A 22,403-nucleotide genomic window follows, 5' to 3' on the forward strand; every position below is an offset into this window, starting at 1 on the left:
GTGACAAAAAAGGAATTTCCCAGCCATGTGTAGAATTAGCTACCGCCCACACAACTGCTCACAGGCTTCAGCTTCTCGAGAGTCTGTGGCTGCACCACTGGAAGTAGTTTCTGCCACACGGCGGAATTTCAAGAGAATTACAAATCTGGGATTTCCCCAATAATGACTTAAACTCTCAATCAACAGTTAGAAATCAGAAACCTGGAAAATCCTTTCAAACAAATAAAAAAAAAAAAAAAGACTTAAATAATAATCAAGGCTGAGATTCAACCTTGAAGCCATTCTCCATTGTTTCCTACCATTACCTGTGTTAATGAAGGGGCTACAGGCTGTTCGAAATCTAAACTTACATTCAACTATCAATAACTAGCCAAGTTTCATGGCAATTCAGTAAGTTTGATGTAAAAAGTGTGACACCTTCACTACATTAATTCCTCGTTACTGGGTGATATATACACAAGTTTACCTACCCCAATGGAAATTTATAATTTCTCGAAATTTCTTGAAAACAAAGAACTGTAGGTAAAATCTTTTGTAGCAAAAGGTTTGCTTTTGTGGATGAGGAAAAAAGTTACAATTATTTATTTCAGCAATTGTTTTGCAAAACTGGAACAATTTTGCGTTGAAGAATTGTCAAAAATCACTAAAGAATCACGCCAAAAGCTCCCTGACAAATGTCCTAATCATTTAAAAGAGGTTACTGCTGCTAAAGGTGCCTCACCTAGCTATTCATTTAATTTTCCTTGTCAGGGTATGAACACTTTTGAATAACTGTATATGGCTCAGTCTATATAATAATTTGAATATATATATATATAATATATAATATATATATATATATATATATATATATATATATATATATACATATATATATATATAAATATGATTTCTGGGTGCCTGTTTACTTCTCTAAAGTAAACAAACATGCTCCTACTGCCACCAGCAGCATGAGACATACAACCTTAACTTTAGTCAAAATATTACACAATGAGACCTGCTTACATAATACAGAAAAAATTAACTGTAACCTACATTTATGAGGGAAGACTGACAGGCACATCTATACAGTCTCTGATTACCATTCTTTCAATACCTTTTATTATTTCTTAGCTGAACATTAATACCATATTCCAACCTCCTACGAAAACACTGGGTTGCAGGAGCCTTGAAGGAAATAACTACATTTAGTGACTAGATTACTTCCTGTGGGCATTCACAGATCAACATCATTCCACTGTACAATATATGTTTGTTTTTGTTTTTTTTATCTTGTTTTTAGCTGATTTTTTTGTTTTACTTTTAGCTATAAACAATGTCCAAACAAAAGTGTGGTTCAATAATAACCTCATTTAACTAATAAACTAACAAAACTATGTGTATTTCAACAAAAACAGCATTCCTGGGGCATAATGAAAAGGGAATGGTGCCTCTGATAATGTGGTTTGTAAATATGAAGTAAAATGTGTGTGTGGTCAGTATCATTGACATGGTTAAATGCTAAAATAATGTGGCAGTGAAAGGGTTAATACTACAGTAGTCCCTCGCCTAATTGTTCATGTCTGGAGACAGACAGAAATACTGAGGTGTCCAGTTTGGGGAGGAAAAAAAATTAAAAAATAAAATAAAAGAAACAAAAAAAAATCACACACACAAATATATAGTGCTCAATTTATTTTAAATGTATAAATCATTGCACTGAAATAACACTAATGTGTTCTCCATACACATTTAAATTATGCAAAAAAACACCTAGCTGCTGTAAATAATACCCTGTACCACAAAATAAATTGTACCACTGCATTCGCTGTACACATTACAATACAATGTGGAACTCATAAAAGATTATTTTAAACTGAAACTAAATTAACTTAGTGCATTTTCTTTTTTACTGTAGTCAAATTAACAATGAACACAAAATAGCTCCCTGCTGCATGAACTATGTAGTACCTCACATGTACTGCACTCACTTTACACACACAAACCCAGGGGTTCTCAAACCGAGCCCCACACACGCATACTTAAACACCTTTTCATGGCTTCTATTTGAACTCCCCGCGGCAAGCACCAAAACTCAAATACACACCAACTCAATTCATGCAAGTTTATATGAGTCATCTGTAAATGTATTTGTTGTTATATTTATTACTAACATCATTTTTATAGCTGTGCAGTGTTTTATCCATTCTTAAATGAAATGAGTGCTGTGTGAACTGAAAAAAATTTTGGGGAGGGGAGGGGGGAGGGTTCAAAACAGACTCACTTGCACCTATTGCGGCCCCATGTCATGTTTCAGAGCCACAAATGTGGCCCTTTAAAATTCATGTTTGAGAACCATTTCTCTATTCATTCGATCACAGCAAATCTCTGTATATGACAGTTTATATGATCTATTTTATTCATGTTCTTAATTTAGTAGGCTACTTGAATCTATCATGCCATTCACAGTGCTTTAGTGTCACACGTAGTTGGTTATTATTGGGCGTTATTATATGTTGTGTCCGGCACAAATGTATGGAATAAAAGCGTCTGTATTAGCGAGGGACTACTGCAACAGGACATTGCCACTAATGGAAATTGACAGAGCTGATAACGGTGACAGTAGCAGCTGCGTATTTACAGTAACACACAGTATAAGCTCCCCTCATTGGGATGCTATATACCAGCAATAACAGGTTAGCAAATGGCCTGGGTAGTAATAACCACAAGCATATTCATTCATCGTGTTCAATACATTTTTTATCTGTAGTGGTATTAGGCTTTGTATTGTTGGGCTCCATTTTTATTTTATTACGCTGTTAAGCAACATAAAGCAAGTCAGAATGTGTAACGTAACCCAACCTCCAAAACAACAAAAAGTTTGAATTAATCAATACTTCTTCCCTGATACCAATGTAAATATGAAGTCAAGAGTTAAATCATCAGTCGATACTAGTAGGTAAAAAAAAAAAAAAAAAAAAGGGGTACAATACGGTAATAAATGTTATGCATTGCACAATTACCCAAAAAATTGTTTCTGTAATGTGAACATGAAGAAAAAGATCCTGCTCAGTCAATCTGCATTGGTAGTAAATTATAACATTTGGAGCACCACTGCTGTGTTCGTTAAATGTCTTTATATTTAAATTCTGCTACCAACTTCTTAAGAGGGGAGGATTATCAATTTAGGAATTAGAAGAAATTAATGAATGGTACTCTGGTAAGAAAAAACATAAGGAAAAAAATGATGTTTGGTGCAGTTTCTCACTTGCCTGGGCACTGATAGAAGATGTAATTCCAATTACTCAGTGTGACTGAGATCGAATGACGTTTGGTGTTAGATCACCCTCCCGACATGTGAGGGCACTATGTAAAGTGGACAGAGTACCCTGGACTAAAAGGCATGACAACTTATTCCTATGGGTAGGTGGAAGTCGGCTGGCTAGAAAAGGGGCGGAGCTACGATATCTGAATGGGAAACAGCGTGGCATCCGCAGATTGGAGAAGTGGATGCACTCATTAACCAAGGGGTCATGAGGAACGGCATAAATAGGGGTCGTAGCAAAGGAATCTGTTCCTTTGTAAATGGTTGCACTTGATCTTGAGGGAATGCTGTATTGCTGAAAACCTTGAGTGTTTGTCTTGTGTTTGTAGTGTCAGCTGTAACTGTTGTTTGTCTCAACAGACTACCAGTAACACGATCCGGAGCTGTACTGCAAGCCAGCACCAACCCAGACATCACTTTTACCACTCAGTGGTCAGCAGGACAGTCTACAAAGTTAGGACAATGTGGGGTCCATATAATCACATACCTTAACTTGTGGGAAGGATTTCCTGTTCTTCTCACTTGAGGCTCCAGGCAATCCACCGTGCGATGGTCCCTCACACCCGTAGCGGAAACGAAAGCCTCTCTAAAAGAGTGGATGAGTCACTAAACCCTTCATGCCTGTCCCTTTCTTTAATATTGTAAAGATTTTGAATAACCACCTTTTTTTTATTAATAGTATTTTTTTTCTCCTCCAGACACTATCTTAGATCTTCTCTCAGATGTCAGGTTGGGATGATTGGGAATTTATCTACTGTTTATTAGTTTAGAAACTCAGTAGGCACAGCAGCATCAACATTAAAAACAACTGTATGTGAGTCTGAAAGCTTGGACATCATTTAACTGACGTATACACTGTATTTACAGTATACTTGTAAATCTTGAAAAACTACTCACTTCTAAATCTTTTGTAGTTATCTTTGTATTACTTTAGTATAAATACATGTTAATTTGGATTCATATGTTGTTTTTTTCTGACATTATGTGAATGAAACGTTCTATACTTTTGAGGCATAAGCAATTAGGAAATAACACTTACTACCCAGGAACAAAAAAAAAAAAAAAATTTTGTTACACAGTGTTTCCAATGTGCGATTCTTAAGAGCTGCATTAATGATTATATCACGGCGGCCAAAGAACCTGTGAATTTTGCCATTGGCTTTCACTCAGTGTAACTATAGGAAGTGAGAAGTCTGAATTGGCAGCAGTGCAAAGTTAAAGCAGTTAAAACGTCAAATAAAGATGAATACTTACACAGAACTACAAAAAAGTAAAGTGGCAACATTAAGTTCTATGCTACTAGCAGAGCAATATCCCAAACAATTTCATGACAGCCAGGGGAGCTGCTTTAAAAGGAGAAACAAACATCTTAACAATGTGCTCAGGGATGACAGTGAACTTCTAATGTAATACAAAAAGCACAGCTGTGTTTAAATAGACATTAACGGAAAAAAGATGTTGTAAAATCCTCAATTTACAACCAGAACATTTATTAGAAGAAATTAATTTCAGCGTTCAGATTATTATTATCCCCGCCTCCTTGATCGGACAAGGAATTCTTGTATTCCTGTAAATATTACAATATATCATATTAATAAAATAGCTTTTTTGTCTGAATAGCTTTATTGTGACTGTGCCGTGACTTTTACATATTTTGACAAAATCATACCGTTTGCGCCCCGGCAGCTCAAAGTACAAATTAAGCACTGCGTATAACCTTGTTTTCAGAAGTCTTACCTGTTTAGGTTGTTCTATAATTTGGAGGTATGGTCCATCTGCTAAAAATATAAATACAAAATAAATAAAAAAACACCGGTCATTGTTTTTTTAATGCAGAAACTAACGTATTCTTAACAGAAATACATAGTGGGCAAGGTTTTAATAGTAGTCATTTTTTCATTAACTGATCAATCAATAAAATCACTAAATTGAAAAAACAGGTACCACCTGTTTTATATCAAAACTATAACATAGCTTGAAGGCTGTTCCATTGATCTAAACAGTGGTGAATTTAAATACAACCACTGTTTAAGTCATGTAAAGAAAGAAACTCATTGAAAATGTCTAACACTTTACAGGACTTTTTACTAAATTCTAGGTGTGGTTTTATTTTAATACATAAACAGTGCCGGTATTTAGATCTTTCGTCATTTAGATCAACTGAATAGATATGTTATAGTTCTCCAAACATCAATGTTCAAATCATAGCATATATATGATCAGAACATACAGACTGCAGTACAAGTGGCAACTGGAAAATTGACTACCATGCTGAAGATAAACAGTTTACATTTCAAGGAAGGGTTGATTGTGAAAAACCACATCAAATACCTAGTGCTGGAACAAGCAACTGGGACTTGGAAGTGACTAATCCTTATGCCCTTTTAACAAAAAGAAAACACGTGGTGTGCAATTCAAAGTACAGCCGAATTGGCTACTCCATTTCAACAATGGAAAGGAAAGAGACACCAAACCTCAAATTAAAGAAATTAAAAACCACTGTGATTTTGAAGAATATTTTAATAAATTATTAAGTGATGTTTCAGAATTGTTAGTTAGTAATTATAAGGCAAAGGAGTAAAAGAGTCCATTCTAGAATATATATATATATATATATATATATATATATATATATATATATATATATATATATATATATATAGTGAATAATAGTAAAGATTAAATGCAATATCATTTTAACACAACTTCCCCTTTAATGGTGTTGGCATTTCAGAAACATTCAGTCATATGTAGAAGAGAATGGTATAATCAGGGATGACAAATTGTTTTACCAGAATATTTCCCCAGAAAATGATGTCATCATAAAAAATTCTAATGCAGCTTAAATAATTGAGTGCATCTGAAAGTCCCTGAAATACCTGTAGACAACAGTTTAGTTGCACATTCAATAAAACCAAGCCTTGCATCAACCAGCAACTGCTAGGCATGAAAACGTCTTGCACCGTTTACTTGCAGATTCTGTTGCAGAATATTAATACTGATTTGTATCAATTGGGCACACCAGTTGTATAGGTTAGAGCACTACCAGTAGTAACTAAGAACCATCATTAGTCAATACAACAAAAACTCTTCAGCAATTGTAACACAGCAGAAAGAAGCATTTTTTAAAATGTTATTTAAAGCAAAAAAAGGAAGCACAATTTGGACGTAACATAGCAACACACATTAGTTTTATTTGCAGAGGCACCTTTTTATTATTTTACAATACCATAATCTGACAGGAAGCATGGCTGTCAGAGGATAAGCCTTACACGATACAGGAAACTAAAGAGTTTGCAGAAAAGACCAAAATATAGAACATAATCATACAACTGTACAGTACACAAGGGTGCTACATTTTAAGCCCATGACAGTTACCATATTTAACGCAGCTTTGTAATAACAGACACTTAAATGTTTTTTACATACTGAATATGAAATATTGGACATATTTTCTTAGCATTTACTCCAGTCTTTATTTAAGTTCTGTTTTTTAAAGATTAAAATTACATGTTTGGGATTTCTTTAAAAAAAAAAAAAACAGGAGTTAAAGACTGCAGTAAGTGCTACTGTATGATAATATGCTCATATGTGGTCTACCAAAATATTTGGTCAGGCCTCATATGTACAGTTCTTCAAATAATTTAAAATATGTTTCTACTATCCTTGCGGCTTTAAAAAAAAAAAAAACAACAAAAAACAAATAACAAAACAACAATTGTGATAAAGATGACATATTATCCATAGCTATTAAACACTCAAAGTGCAGAATCTGCACCATAAACTCTGATAAGTCAAGTTTACTCCGAAAAATTGAGTAAACTCATTGCTTTAATATAATTTAGTTTTTGTTACGACAACTTTCTCTGAGGCTGACAAAACTCACAACATGTAGCTTAATCCACTTGAGTTAGATTTATTTTAATAGTCAGGTTCGTTTGAACATTTTTATTTCATTTAAACAACAAAAAGTTGAGGCAACAGAATGTGCTGGAACCAGATGCAGAGATGTAGACAGGGGGAGGTCAAACCCGCAGACTGACCACCGAACGGGGGTGGCCCCACACACAACAAAAGGGGAACACATGTAAGGGAGCAGGCGGAGGAACAACAGACCAGCAAACACAACACTTGTGCAACCACACACATACACCAAACAAACACACAATAAACAAACAATTCCAAAAATAAGAATCTAGTCCCCTGATTCTACTTAAACCATTTATGTTTGAAAAACTAAAGTAAATCTGAATGTTTAACTAACTTAAAATGGATAAGTGTTATAAATAATTTTTTTAAGTTAATGTAACTTGATTTAATTTATTTAGAATGACTTTGGGGTTTACAGTGTGTGCTGAATTTAGTAACACTAAAAAAAAAATCTATGACAGCTGTTTTTTTCTCAATGTCCTCAAGAAGACACACATAGTTTTGGGTTATAAGTAAATAATTGCACAAAGATATCACAGTTTTGCTCTATGGTCCTTTTGGAAAATGTTTTGCAATTCATTTTCTTTGATTTGAAGTGCACTATTTCTCTCTCCCAGGAAGTGGTAGAAAACTGTTTTAAGCTTGCATAAAAAGGGGTTCAAGTTGTGTATTTGGAACTGGAATGTTTATCTATGTTGATTTAAATGATTGCCAGACATGTGTCTGTAAAGGTATTCGTGTGCATTGTAACCAGCCGTAGTGAACGCTGTGGTAAAATCCAGCGAGGCACATTTATCCTGACCAACATTATAAACTGCTGATTTAGTTATGAACCTCTGAGTGTTTTTTGTTTCTGTGTTTGTGCATCGCTAATTACACTATGTAACACAATTTTTGTTCCTGGGTAGTAAGTGTTATTTCCTGATTGCTTATGCCTCAAAAGTACAGAAAATGGCTATTATTCCTGACAAACTTTGCTTTTTAAATTTACAGTATAATCGTAAATCTCGAAAAACTACTCACTTCTAAATCTTTTGTAGTCATTTTTGTATTACTTTAGTATAAATACAAGTTAATTTGGATTCATATGTTGTTTTTTTCTGACTTTATGTGAACGAAAGACACAAAAGCGCCCGTTTTCTCATTGGAAATAGTGATATTTTGAAATTTACCTGTCCTGGTCACAAAAGCAAAGTTTGTGGGGAATAATAGCCATTTTCTATACTTTTGAGGCATAAGCAATTAGGAAATAACACTTACTACCCAGGAACAAAAAAATAAAAATAAAATTGTTACACGGTGTTATTCTGGTGTTTAGGGGGTTACCCCAGAGTGGTAAACAGTATGAGGTTAAATGTGCTGCTCTGACTCTTGGGACTTGTGTGACAGTTATGAGGTTCCTAAATCTGTTTTATTAGGTTAATAGGATGGGTTTTGTTACATTTAAAACAATGTAAATTGTTTTAAAAAATTATAATACAAATGTTTTTTATAAAGACCAAATTTCCATTGGTATTATTTATTTATTTATTTATTCTTCTATTGATTTAAGTATTACTATGCAGGACAGCCACTATAAGATAAAAAATGTGCATTGATTAATCTATTGGTTAATCAACTAATGCCCATAAATTAACCAATCAAAATTTTTAATCGAGTGACAGCCCTAATATAGATGGATTACACCATCATAAATGAAATGTAATCCTAGATTTAGGTCTGCAGATAGATTTAAACTACAGCTATGGCCATTAGTTTTACATTACCCTAAAGAATAACTCATTTTTGCTTCATGAAGGTAAATGAAACCTGCTGAATAATGTTACATTAGCATATTGAATTACATAACACTTTGCAGTTTTCCATATACTTAATGAAAAACTGGCAAAAATTGAAAAATGTGACATTTCAAAATCTAACATGAAATACTGTACTACTATTACGGTTTCCAGTAGACTTTTGCGATTTCATTTTCTAGTTTCTTTGATTACACAGATCTAAATTATAGTCATATATTTTTTAATTTTTTTTTTTTAAATGTCTCAATTCTAAAATTTTAGGTGACGCTAAACTTTTGTCCATAGCTGTACATTCAGACTAGACTAGGCATGTCCCTCCCAATCCTACAGAAGAGATTCTGTGACTGTGCTGACAGGAAGAACTGTGGATTGCAATTCCTGTAGGGTTAATTTAAATACTTTTTTTAAATCAATTTTCTAGCCAAGCAGCTTGCTATTTCCTCCATTCAAAAGGAAGGGGTAGGACAACTGGTATTGCAGGCTTTCGTTATGAAGAATATGCAAACTGTTTTCTGCATTCCTGGCAGACCTTAGCAGCATCTGCCCAATATTAATAATAAAATATCCAATGAATGGCAAGCAAAGATCTTTTCACAGGCATACCAGTAACAGAACACACTGACAATAACTTGAGAGAGTAACAATACATTTGGGCTATCAGGCTTTGGAATTACAGCAAAATAAGGTTTGTGGAGAAAAACTAAAATATTGTATATTTCTAATAGGAAAACAGTTTTTACCTATTCGTAGTGAATTTGTGGTTGACATGTTAGGAAAAGTAAAAGGCTCCATTCCAATTAAAGATGAAAACGGATCTATTTCAAACATCTGGGAAGGTAAAAAAAAATATTACTGCATTAAAAGCACATCTCTTTAAAGTCATTTTAACAAAAAATACAAAGATATGACTTCAGGCTTCGTCTGTTTCTTTTTGCAAAAGAGGTGTTGTCTGAATCTATTGGGATTATTGACCCTATTCATAAAATTATTAGTCAGGAGTTTTTTTAAAAGGATGTCTTTTTTTTCAAAATCTGTTTTATGACTAAAGATTTTGTGAACTGGGCCTTTTATAACTATTCTGATCATCAAATATTATAAAGTGATTTAAGGAGTAACAACCGTCTCTCCTCACCTCAGCATAAGACACCCAACATTTAATGGTTTCACATTCATAGATACTTACATGGTGACCTTGTCCTCCCAGATAAGACTCTTCATCAGCCATGCTATCTGAAGAAAAGCATACTGTGCATTAAATAGTCAGAATTGCTAGCTAATTACATACTTCTATAAAGTGTTATCTGTGCTCTTCCGATTCGCAAGGTTTCACATGTGATTATTAACAACATGCATTTCTGGCACCTTACTGGGTTAAGAAGCTCACAGTTTGTATGCCTTCTCTATTACGCCTGTACTTCTTAAGTAATTTCACCTCAGCAGCTTCACCAGCAAAAAACCATGTCAGTCATTAAGCAGCTAGTTAGTAACTAACAGGAAGCAACGAGTCAAAGGCACAGAGGGAATCTCACTTTCTTGGTGAAATGAATTAGTGTTAGTGTACTAGGTTACATGACAGTAAGAACTGCAAATAGGGAGTTTTCTTTAAACCAGTAGGGTACCTGACATGTTCTTAAATTAAAATACTGTACACTTACTATTATGACTTTAATTTACGGTGGAATCAAACTAAAAAAGAAGTGGTTAATACAACCCAGGTAGATTCCCTGTTGCTATAACATGCTCTGAAAAATACAGCAGTGTGGTTTACTCCAGCATTACACAGGCTGATTTTATCAGCCCCTATGTCATTTAGTTTCTACAGCTACTGTTGTGTGCATTTGAATTAGCCTCTTTATGCCTGCAAGGAGAACCACAGATAAAAGGCAAGAATTGAGTCACCATGATCAGTCACTACCGAAATAATAACGTATTTCTATAAAATGTTATCTGTGCTTTTCCATTTGCAAGGTTTCACATGCAAAGTTTACAATAGATTGCAATGAATCGTCAAAATTCCTCCATATTAAACAAAACACAAGACTGTAGTTGCCTATACCACACTGCTAAACGCCCACCCATTTTAACTTCTTACTAAACCACCAATCTTAATTGTTCTAGACAGATATAATATTTTTAGTATTATTAGATATAATATTTTTAGGATTATTATCTTCTGAGGCAACTGATTGTTTTTCTTGAGTATGAGAATACATATACAAAACAAATTAACATTGTACGGTAAATCTGCAGAAACTGACTAAACAGTTCTGTAGTGCCTCAACAAACACTCCAGTAACTTATAGTAGTATTTAATAATATTTTTTATACACTGTGCTGATGGAACATTTGACTGAATGATGCCATAGAAGAGGCTAATAATGTGGGCACTGTATATTTTTTCATTGAATACACCCCTAAGGTTTCTTAGACTTGAGTGCTTCTGCTGTAAACTTGAACATTTTCCTCATTAAAGTAAATGTAGCTAACAAAACAGTTCCATACATTTTCTCCATCATGCACATTTCTTCATTACATAGGTCTCAGATGTGCAGTTGTGAAAGAAAAACATATTTTAATTTTGGTCGAAGAAACTTCTGTTTGATAGCCACATGTTTAGACTTATATTTCTTGGGTCATTTTAGCTAGAGGGTAAAATTGTCACCACCTCTTCACTGGCTTCTATCCTGTCAATAATCCTAACCAAACCCTATTGACTGAAATCCCTTCAGCCAGTAACAGGCTTCGGTCCAGAAAACAGTTCTGGTGCGAAATAACCAAGCAAAGGCAAGAATACTGGGAATGTTCTTTAAGCTAATGTAGTTCCAGATGTTGGCTTTAAAATTAAAACATGTCTGTTTTTTTTTAAAACTGCACATTTGAGACCTATGTAGCTAATGGAAGTGCAAAATTGGAAGATTTATGAAATTTAAAAAAAAAAAAAAAAAAAAAACTAGTACAAGGGCCCCACTAAACTGATTTAGCACAGCAGACTCCCAAAGAGCCTGGCTCTCTAAATCAACATTGTAATGGTGTATGTACTGTAATGCTAACTTATATGCGGCTTTCATTCAGCCCATTTCACTAATGTGGTCGAACTTAAACTCTCTGGGGCCACCACATCTTTTTGCCTGAGAACAACTGCTCTATATAACTTAACACAAATATACTGTATTAAAGATACTCCCATGTTAAATGTTGCATATCCTTTCTACACAAAGAACTATACTTTAAGTATTATTCCAAATGGAAACTGACTGAAATATTGATATCCTATAATTATAACATGACCTGATTTCATGATGCCACCTGGTAATATCCACTAGAAATGCCAAAAGTGCATCTGCATCATTTATCTGAGAAGTGTATGAAACCTTTCAGCCCTTAAATTAAACTTCTGTTTTCTTTTGGTTTGTTTATTATTTTTTAGTACTCATTTTTCAGTACTCATATCTTAATATTTAGTTTTGATTTTCCTTTAACAAAAAATGGTTCCAAATGCATCTTAATAAAACAGTTCAATTGTGGCCAATCAGCAACAGAAGTGTAAAAACAAGAGGAACATGAGATAATGTTCTCAAAAAACATTAAACGAGGGTTCAAAACTAGGCTCATCAGCCTAAACAATATAAAAAAAAAAACAATTCGAAAAAAATGTACCCTAGTTTCGTAAAGCGCTCCCGGAAGCTGTGCAGCAATGTCTCCAAGCAGTACTTGAAACAGAAAATAACGGGCTGGTTTTTGCATAAAATTTGCAGGAGAACTTGTTTTATTAGATATATCCGGTTTCAGAGTGACTAGGACCAGTAGAAAACTCTACTGGGGGCAGGTTGTTTTTTTTTTTTTTTTTTTTTTTTTTTTTTTTTTTTTTTTTTTTTTTTTTTTTTTTTTTTTTTTTTTTCTTTTTTTTTTTTTTTTTTTTTTTTTTTTTTTTTTTTTTTTTTTTTGTTTAGGTTTTTTTTTTATTTTTTTTTAATAACAGTACAAATACTGCTGTTAGTAGTTTAATGTCAAGAAGAAAGATAAGCATGTACATTTTATTGGCCTTAAGTTTACAGAAATACAGAGAGATGGTAATAATATTAGAAAAAAAAATGTGTTTTGTGGTGCTACTGACAGAAGCAAAATCAGCTGCCTTAGTGCAAGCAAAAATCCTAATGGTGGTAACATCTGACATTTTTTGTCCTACATTGCACATTTATTATTCCTCAAGCACGGATAAAGCGCAGATGAGCAATTCCCTCCAACCGCCCCCCCCGGTGTCATTCTTTGCTTTCAGGTATCTCAGGGTATATGGAGGCTGTCTGACTATAATCTTTTTGGTAAACTCTCTTTTCATCACAAGTAACATACCCAGAAAGGGCTTGTCTGATTGTGAGGAAACTCGACCTTATTTAGCACAAGCTGTTAAATGTATCTTAATCTGGGGGTGTATGGATGAGTGTCCACTCACTGACAGATTATTATACTTTCAAAGCATGTGCTAAGAATGTGCTCAGCAGGTTTAATCACAGCTGAATAACCACTGTGGGAGGAATTAATTTTCCACATATCAAATCAAGAAAGCATATTTATTTATTTAAAAAGCCCTTCGTGAAGAAACATCTTTAATTAAAATATATATATATATATATATATATATATATATATATATATATATACACACACACACACACACACACATACATACATACACAGAGTGCCTATAGAAAGTCTACACCCCCTTTCAAAATGTTCACCTTTTGTTGCCTTATAGCCTGGAATTAAAATGCATTAAAATGTTTTTTTTTTTTTTTTTTCATTTATCTACACATCCTACCCGACAACTTCCAAGTGAAAAAAATATTCTAGAAATTTGTAGAAAATTAATTAAAAATAAAAACTGAAATAGCTTTGTTGGATAAGTGTCCACCCCCCTTGTAATAGCAAGCCTAAATGAGCTCAGGTGTAACCAATAGCCTTCAAAATCACACACCAAGTTAAGTGGCCTCCACCTGTGTTAAATTGTAGTGATTCACATGATTTCAGGATAAATTCAGCAGTTCCTGTAGGTTCCCTCTGCTGGGTAGTGCATTTCATAGCAAAGACCATGAGCACCAAGGTGCTTTCAAAAGAACTCCGGGACAAAGTTGTTGAAAGGCACAGATCAGGGGATGGGTATAAAAAAATATCAAAGGCCTTGAATATCCCTTGGAGCATGGTCAAGACAATTATTAAGAAGTGGAAGGTGTATGGCACCACCAAGACCCTGCCAATATCAGACCATCCCTCCAAACTGGATGACCGAGCAAGAAGGAGACTGATCATAGAGGCTACCAAGAGGTCAATGGCAACTTTGCAAGAGCTACAGGCTTTTATGGCTAAAACTGGTCAAAGTGTGCATGTGACAACAATATCCCAAGCACTCCACAAATCTTGTATGGTAGGGTGGCAAGAAGGAAGCCATTACTCAAGAAAGCCCACCTTGTATCCCGTTTGAAGTACGCAAAAAACACTCAGGAGATTCTGTAGCCATGTGGCAAAAAATGGAACTTTTTGGCCTAAATGCAAAGCGTTATGTTTGGCGCAAACCCAACACAGCACATCACCCAAAGAACACCATCCCTACTGTGAAGCATGGTGGTGGCAGCATCATGTTATGGGGATGTTTCTCATTGGCAGGGACAGGGGCACTTGTCAGGATAGAAGGGAAAATGAAAGGAGCAAAGGTGGAGACTTATCCAATTATGATCTTTCAGTTTGTATTTTTAATATATGACTTTTTGCCCCTTAACAGTGTGGAGTATGGTGTGTAGATAAGTGGAAAACAAATACTCATTTAAATGCATTAAACTCTGAGGCACTTCTCTGAGGTTCAAGGGGGGGTGCAGACTTTCTATAGGCACTGTATGTGTGTGTGTGTGTGTGTGTGTGTGTGTGTGTATATATATATATATATATATATATATATATATATATATATATATTATATATATATATATAATGGCTATAGTTGGGTTTATTTTTCAAGTTGGGTTTATTTTTTCGAGAACGTGATTCTTATTAAAGGAAAAAAAAAACACAAAAAAAACCCCAAATCCTTGCTTGAAACATTTCAATTTGTGTTATCCATAGTAATGAAAAAGTATATCACTGTGCACCACAACAACGTGTAAACCTTACAGCAGCAGCGCTATGTGTGTTCAAATGCTGCAAAGTAGCAGTTTCTCAAGTTCAGTCATTTAAAACTGTTGAGAAGAATGTATGCACAGAACTCTGCTCTGGTTTCAGCACAATTAGGCACAGGTAACCTTTCATTTTAATTTTACATAGTGATGACCCCAGTGCCAGAATACCTCAAATTTGGGAACAAAAAACAACAGTTTACACGTTGTGCCTTTTTTCCTTTGTTATTCATGTATTCAACTTTTCCTATTCATCCCTTGTTTACATGTAGCCCATACCTGGTAGGCTTTATGTTTTCCAACGTTTAAAATATATTTTTAAATTTATTTTTGTCCAGATTATGATAATAACTAGGCCCCTTAGATTATAACGTATACCGTATCAAATTTAGTCAATATAAGGAAGTAAATATGCAACAACTTTTTAGCAAGATACTTACTGAATGCACATGAACAACTGGTTATTCTTATAACATTGATTTAAAAACACCAGAACCTTTTGTTTTTCTAAAGCAGGTAAAATGACACTCCTACCTTATTCTGAACGTCCAGAATTATTTGGAAGAATGAGAAGCTGATTTAAAAAGTCGATCAAGTGCTGCAATAACATTACTCCGCCATTTCCAATGTGCTACATGTATATAAAGGACATATTTTCTGTAACGAATCAAGGATCCATACGTGGAAACCAAAAACTATTGTATTTATCCTGCATGAACGTTATGATAAAGGGAATCAGTTTTGATTTTTGTTTTATTTCATGGAAAGATGTTGGAGCATCAAGTGAACAGTGTATTTGACGCAGTGTTACTTCCTCGCTGGAAATTCCCAATGACGTAAAATTAATTGTCTACAGTGACAGTGCTTCCCCCTCGTGGATTGGAAACTAATGCACTACAGAAAACTTGTTTTGCTTTATTATTTGTAGAGGGAACAAAAAACACCACACTGAACACCACCTCGATATATTTCTGTATGACAATTAGCGATAGCAGATGTAGTTTGGGCGACGAAGTCATCATTTAAAGTCATCATTTAATTCTACATACCGGTACTGGTACATCAAACTTAATGTAATAGTTTATTATTATGTTTTACAAGTGCATAACACATGTCAAATGGTATGCGGTGCAGTTCACAGGAAATTTTAAAGAGGTGACGCCGAGTCCAACAGTGAAGCTCAATGGCGACCTTATTGGCAATAGTATTGATCAGGGACGTCACTCGAGATTCATGGATGGGGGGGGGGGGGGGGGGGGGGGCTAAGCCTCTTTTAGGGGGGTCTGTGGATACTCCCCCAGTTTTTTTTTTAAAGCCCCCAAAACGTCTTTTCATCATGTATTTTTAGAGTAACAACGGGTGTAAAATCTATCAAAATAATAATTTGTGTTAGACACTGATCTAATATGACTTACTTAAATTCTATCCAAATAAAGAAATTAAAGTCCAAATAAAGAAATTAAAGTGAGAAGACATGCAGGTCATATTATACCATTAGAAAAAAATCTTTATTTAAGTTTCACCCTTTTGTTAATTGTTGCTCAAAATTAACCCAATAATTCAGACACATGGAACATCTTAAACAGTATCATCCACAATGGGGCAAAACTAAATTAAACTAATGAGCTAAATAAAATAAATTAAAAAACAAAAACAAAAAAAAAAGAAAAATAATTAGGAATAAAATCTGATAAAAAAGTAAGATCCCAAACAAATATTACAACCTATATTACAGAACTGCTCCTCCTGCTTCTCTCTTTTGATGCTTATTTTGTGGGTGGACGCATCAAAGTGTACCTCCTATTTTTAAAGGTGGCAAAGCGGTCAATGACACTATTGTGGCTTAGTGGCCCAAGCACTTCACCCTCAATGGACATGGCTGCAAGACTTGCAAGTCTTTTCTGACCCATTGACTTACGCAACCAGGAGTGCAGCCGGCGCAGTGCACTAAAGGACCTTTCACAGGAGCAGCTGCTCACAGGAATTGTGAGGGCAACTTGAATGATTTCCTTCAGAGAAGGAAACATATCATCATCCAGGAGGTTATGCACAGCAAGCATATCTTTGGGAGGACATCCAGCCTCTCTTTTCTGGGCAAGAAAGTTTCTGGCCACCAACATCTCTTTTGTTTTAACATCAATACCGTAGTGCTTGGCAAACTCAGTTAAGCATGATGTATCTAGGAAGTTTTTTGAGTTGGGGCTGCATGCCTGTATGTCTTTGAGCAGACCTGCATCTACAGTCGAGAATCGCTGGTCAAGCTCACAAACCATCCTGTCCAAGCAGGGGAGCAACAACTCTGTTTTCATTGTTTGGGAACATGACAATTCTGTGCCTAAACCCAAGGAAGTCTCCACATTTTCCTTTGTTTGAGCTTTCTTGTTGCATCTGCCTCTGGTATATTGTGAATTTCACAGAGTGCTTTGGTTCTGTCTTAAAGTTCTGTGGCAAATGCATCTGTGTGTTTGCCTATCAGTGTGTCACATACAGCTTGTTTGCCGAAACAAGCTTCTGCCAGGTCCACAGTCTTTTTCTGGAGGAACTTGTGTAGTCCCTCAGTTATAGAAAGAAGGGACTGAAACATCAGTAGCAGATACACGGTGGAGAACTTATGAAGCTTTGCTCTCAGACCAACAGTCATGGGGGATCCAATAGCAGATAGACGATCAAAAATAGCAGTTAAAGTGTCCAGGACTGCATTTATGGACCGCAGCTGGCATGCCCAGCGAGTGTTTGAGAGCTGTACAAGTTCAGCTGATGCTATTCCAAGTTTGGACTGAGCTTCTTTGAACTTGTGGTAGTTAACTAGGGATGTACTGAAAAACGAATACATGTTCTCCAAGAAACTGAAAAACTCAGCAGCCTCTGAAAAAGCCCTGCAAGTATGACAAAACACAAAATTAAGCTCATGAGCATAGCAATGTACATAAATTGCCTCCAGATGCAGCACTCTGAAATGTGCTTGCACACCTCTTTTGGACCCACTCATGACCATCATAGGTCTGTGCAACGCACTTTAGGCCTGCAACCCCTCTCATTTGGAGCTGCTGTTGCAACTCATTTGCTATCGATTGGGCATCAAATGACTTGATTTCTGCTAGTGCTAGTAAACACTCCTTAATTGTCCCCTCTGTCACATACCTAAAACACAGAGCCAACTGTTCAGACTGCCCATCCCTGGCCTCCTCCACCATAATGGCATACATTCCAGACTTTGACAACTCAGAGACTATGGTGTCCGTAATCTCCTGAGCACAGCATTCAATCATGTCATTCTGAGAATCTGGAGAGAGATACGTCGCATTTGATGGAATATTGTACACTGTCTCTGTGTGTTTGTGCCATCTCATGTTTACCGAAGATAAACAAAGCTTTTTTTTCCAATTTTTGCAGCCATTACTGACAAAAGAATCAAATTTAATGTTTTTGCCAAAAACTCTGCATGGAAAGTAGAAAGCTGCATTTTTGTGGACAGAGTACTCTACCTAATTGTATTTCTCAAACAAGCAGTGCTGAAATGCCCTTTTCTGTGTACCAAAACGTGTGGGTAGCTATTTAGCTTCACTTGTCTGGGCACAGTGTCTTTGTCACCTAAATCGCTCTCATTTCTGGAGGGAGTTGTTGCAGCGGCTTGATTACTTTCTTTCTCTGGATCTGTTTGTTGTCCCTCCCTCTCTGGATCTGTTTCTTGTCCCTCTTTCTCTGGGCATGCTTGCTCTCTCTCACTTATACAGCTCGCATGCTGATCTCTGCCTTGCACAGAAGCCTCTCTTTCTGTATGACCCTTTAAGATATCATGAACATCATTTATTTATGCCTAACAAAAGTAAGACATATGCTGTCACATGCTGTACAAATTTAACTGAAAGCTTAAACATCTACTTTCTTTTTTATCACTAACCTTCATCAGACATGCTCCCTCAGCCCTGTCAGCCTCCAGCTTCTTTCCCTCATTCTTGTATGCTGTGTTTTGACATGTACTGTTATTAAACTCACATTTACAATAACTCAAGGCTTAATAGGTGATTAATCAGTTTAAGTTTTAATTTGTTTGTTTGAACTGGTAAAATCTTAATTTCTCACCGGATTGGCTTTCGGCAGAGCTGCTGGCACTGCCTCTCTTGAAGAATTTCCGTATATCCATCTAACGTTAGTCGTTAGCTAGCCTACAGTTGAGAAATTGAGGATAATACAATGACATTGTGATCAACACTATGTCACCTTTTCTACACATGACCTACTGATAATTGTTTTGCAATGGCCTACTGAATGAAAGCAATTGAGTATGAAAAGATATGTGCATGATGTTACGTCATCTGTCTCATTTATAGCCTGGCACAGATAGCAAAACTACATTAAATACAACGTTAATTAGATCACATTAGATCATCGCCACATAACTTATGCCTAATTTAAAAGACACCGTTAACGTTACAGTTACCTAGCTCGCAACGTCTGTTACACTGTAATTTACAGGCAGCCTCACATAAAAAAAAGTATTGGTTAACAAAGCTTTGATTATGACCAAAGTCTATAGTAGTGAATACTCTCTCTCTGTTCTAACTTACCACAAATTCACACCGTAGCCTAGCTGCACGAATCGGTCCTGTCTGAGCCTTTTCCTGTCCGTTTACTGTTAGCTAGCAGTCTCGAGCCACTGTAGCTAACAGTAACCAAAACGTTCGCTACAAGCAGGCCTAACAGTCACTAGCGCGTGCAGCAGCCTCTGCAGCAGCAGCCTCCCCCAGGTCCTAGTGCCCGCCCTGTAGTATAAGATGCGATGGAACGGTTGACGAAAAAAAAGAAATCACAGAGAAAATCTATTGACTGATATATTGATTTGTTTAGGGGGTAAAGCCCCCCAAAATAGGCCTAGCAACGTCCCTGGCATTGATCTGCGCTAACAGGTGTAATATAGAAGACGCTGAACAAATACCAGTATAGTGGTATACAGGTACGCAGTGCACTGCGCTTGCTCGCCCATGCCTAAACAATGATCATAAACCTTCCGCTAAGAAAGCAGGGAAGTGCTCATTCAAATCTGATATGTTAGGATGCTTTCGGTCTTTTACATCATTTAAAATTTAATGTATCATATTTTCCAGTCTTTTACATAGTTTTTAATATATATTATATATATATTTTCCACCATATATATAATATAGTATATATATATATATATATCATATGCAATACATTGGGTCTGGTACATTTTTTTTTCTTGTGCAACTTTTCAGTGGACTTCTCATTTTGTCTTGTTTGTTGTGATTTTTTTTTAGAGAAATTGATTGTCTGTTTCCAGTCAAGTTTGCAAAAAATAATGTATAATTAATTTTAAATGTACTTGTTTGACAATAGGAAAACACCCATCACATTGCAATTGATTGCACATGTACTAAAATATGACAGCATACCACGTTCAATGTGACAGCATACCACTTTCTGACATTACACAGGTCAAGTTTTGGTACATGTACCACACTCTGACAATGTACCACTTTATAACACTACACCGGTACATTGACATCGCCAAAAAAAGCATCACTTTATGTTAGGGAAAGTGGTTTGATTCATGCCAGGTGGCTACAATAATTCATAAAGGTTTATTGTTATATACCATTATATAAGCATAGAAAGTGTAAATCAGAATATAGTGAACATTCTGAAGCATGATAAATCACAGAAAGTAGAGCTTCTCATTGAAAAAGCTGACGAAATATTGAAGCAATGTAGGGTGAAATCATGTTTTATTTTAATCATACTCTAAACAAATGAGCAGCATAAGCTTAACATTTTAATATACTTTTATTTAATATTTTTTTATTAAAAAAAAACACTGTGATGAAAACTGGATACACCTCCTCACAATACATCTTATGAACCTTTTTTAAAATTTATTTTCCTATTTACTATTGATATTCAAATAATAATGAGCACTTTGTCTAACTATTGCCATGACAATACATCACACAAATAGTTACTGAATAGAGAATTAAAAAAAAGTCAAATACAAATTAGTGGCTAATTTCCGTAAGACTTTTTCATCATTCTCATGTTACTTTATTTTTCTCATTTCATTCCTTGAACATAGGTTATTTTGGAACATGGCTTATTCAAATTTTAAAGACATTTTTCAAATATTCTTTCATTCTGAAATAACTGAAGACTGACCTTGCTGACCACAAAAGTTTGAACATTGTTCTAGCTGTTATCATATATTGCCTTATTTTCATTTGGTTTTGGGATCAGTAGTACAACATAAGAGCATAAGGAAATGTGTGAATGAGAGGAATGAGAGGAGGCCCTCATTGTTTGTTGGGTTCCTAGTAGCTAAAGTATCCCATTGATGAAAGGAGCCATTGCCAACCATAGAGTCAACATTAGTAAATCCAGGAAGGGCTATTACAAGTTGACACTTCCAATTAGAAAACAATACCTAAAAGTTGCATTACTACAGTATGAGGTTATTTCCTTTCACTGCTTGTGGATGCAACAGGTTGGCCGAGTAGTGAAGTTCCCAGACCAGACAAAGAAACAGCACAGGTACTTTCAGGTGAAGGTGCTGCGCACAGCGAAATAAAAGGTTTAAGCAGGACAGGTTACAAACTCAAAACTGACATGCAAACAAATACCGTGCTGGTCTGCCCAGCACGAGTAGCAGCTGCTTACTTTTCTTTTTACTTTGTTTCGTTTTCCCCATGCCTCACACGTCCCTTCTCTCAAAAACAGAAAAACAAGCTTATATATACACGTGCACATTGCATTAAATATAATCCCCTTACACAATAATTCAATGAGAAGCTCCAACCACATTCTACACAGGTTTAGTGGGATGGGGCTTTAACCCCATCTTTGCTGCCAAACAATAACAAAAAAACACTTGTTTTCTTAAGACACAAAATATATTAAAATCATAACGCACTAATATCACCTGTGTAAATAAACATAAATGCTCCCTCCACCCCTTACACACACAACCCCTGCACGCATACACACCCAATGCAACCACCTACCCGATAACACCCTAGCAGTCATTTCAGAAGGAACATGGTATTCCATGGTATTCTCATTTGCTTATGCAACATCCAATCAATATATAGTCATGTGTAGTTTATCAGACCTTCTAGGTTTAACAGACCATGCATGCCCTTAACATAAATCTTGTATTAGTCAACATTTTCCTTATCTATTATTTCTAGTTTATACTGT

At 35.4% G+C, this 22,403-nt stretch overlaps 1 protein-coding gene across 4 annotated transcripts in view; it reads right to left on the bottom strand.

The window, feature by feature from the left end:
• Positions 1–16,007, bottom strand: part of LOC121321953 (nuclear factor NF-kappa-B p105 subunit-like) — a 43,898-nt gene extending 27,891 nt beyond the window's left edge. For 2 of the 4 annotated variants that reach the window (XR_005950990.1, XM_041261343.1), the window contains exons 1-5: positions 15,729–16,007; positions 10,217–10,263; positions 9,774–9,861; positions 5,042–5,082; positions 3,792–3,890 (exon numbers count right to left, since the gene is read on the bottom strand). Coding sequence is in view for 3 of the 4 variants with exons in the window: in XM_041261343.1 (XP_041117277.1) it covers positions 3,792–3,890; positions 5,042–5,082; positions 9,774–9,861; positions 10,217–10,258 (270 nt within the window). In the remaining variant the exon portion in view is untranslated. The remainder of the gene's footprint in view (positions 1–3,791; positions 3,891–5,041; positions 5,083–9,773; positions 9,862–10,216; positions 10,264–15,728) is intronic. The other 2 variants (XM_041261349.1, XM_041261355.1) reach the window with 2 other exon arrangements.
• Positions 16,008–22,403: the final 6,396 nt, after the last annotated feature.

Source organism: Polyodon spathula, chromosome 1 (assembly GCF_017654505.1).
Source record: "Polyodon spathula isolate WHYD16114869_AA chromosome 1, ASM1765450v1, whole genome shotgun sequence".
In the NCBI taxonomy this organism is placed as follows: domain Eukaryota; kingdom Metazoa; phylum Chordata; class Actinopteri; order Acipenseriformes; family Polyodontidae; genus Polyodon; species Polyodon spathula.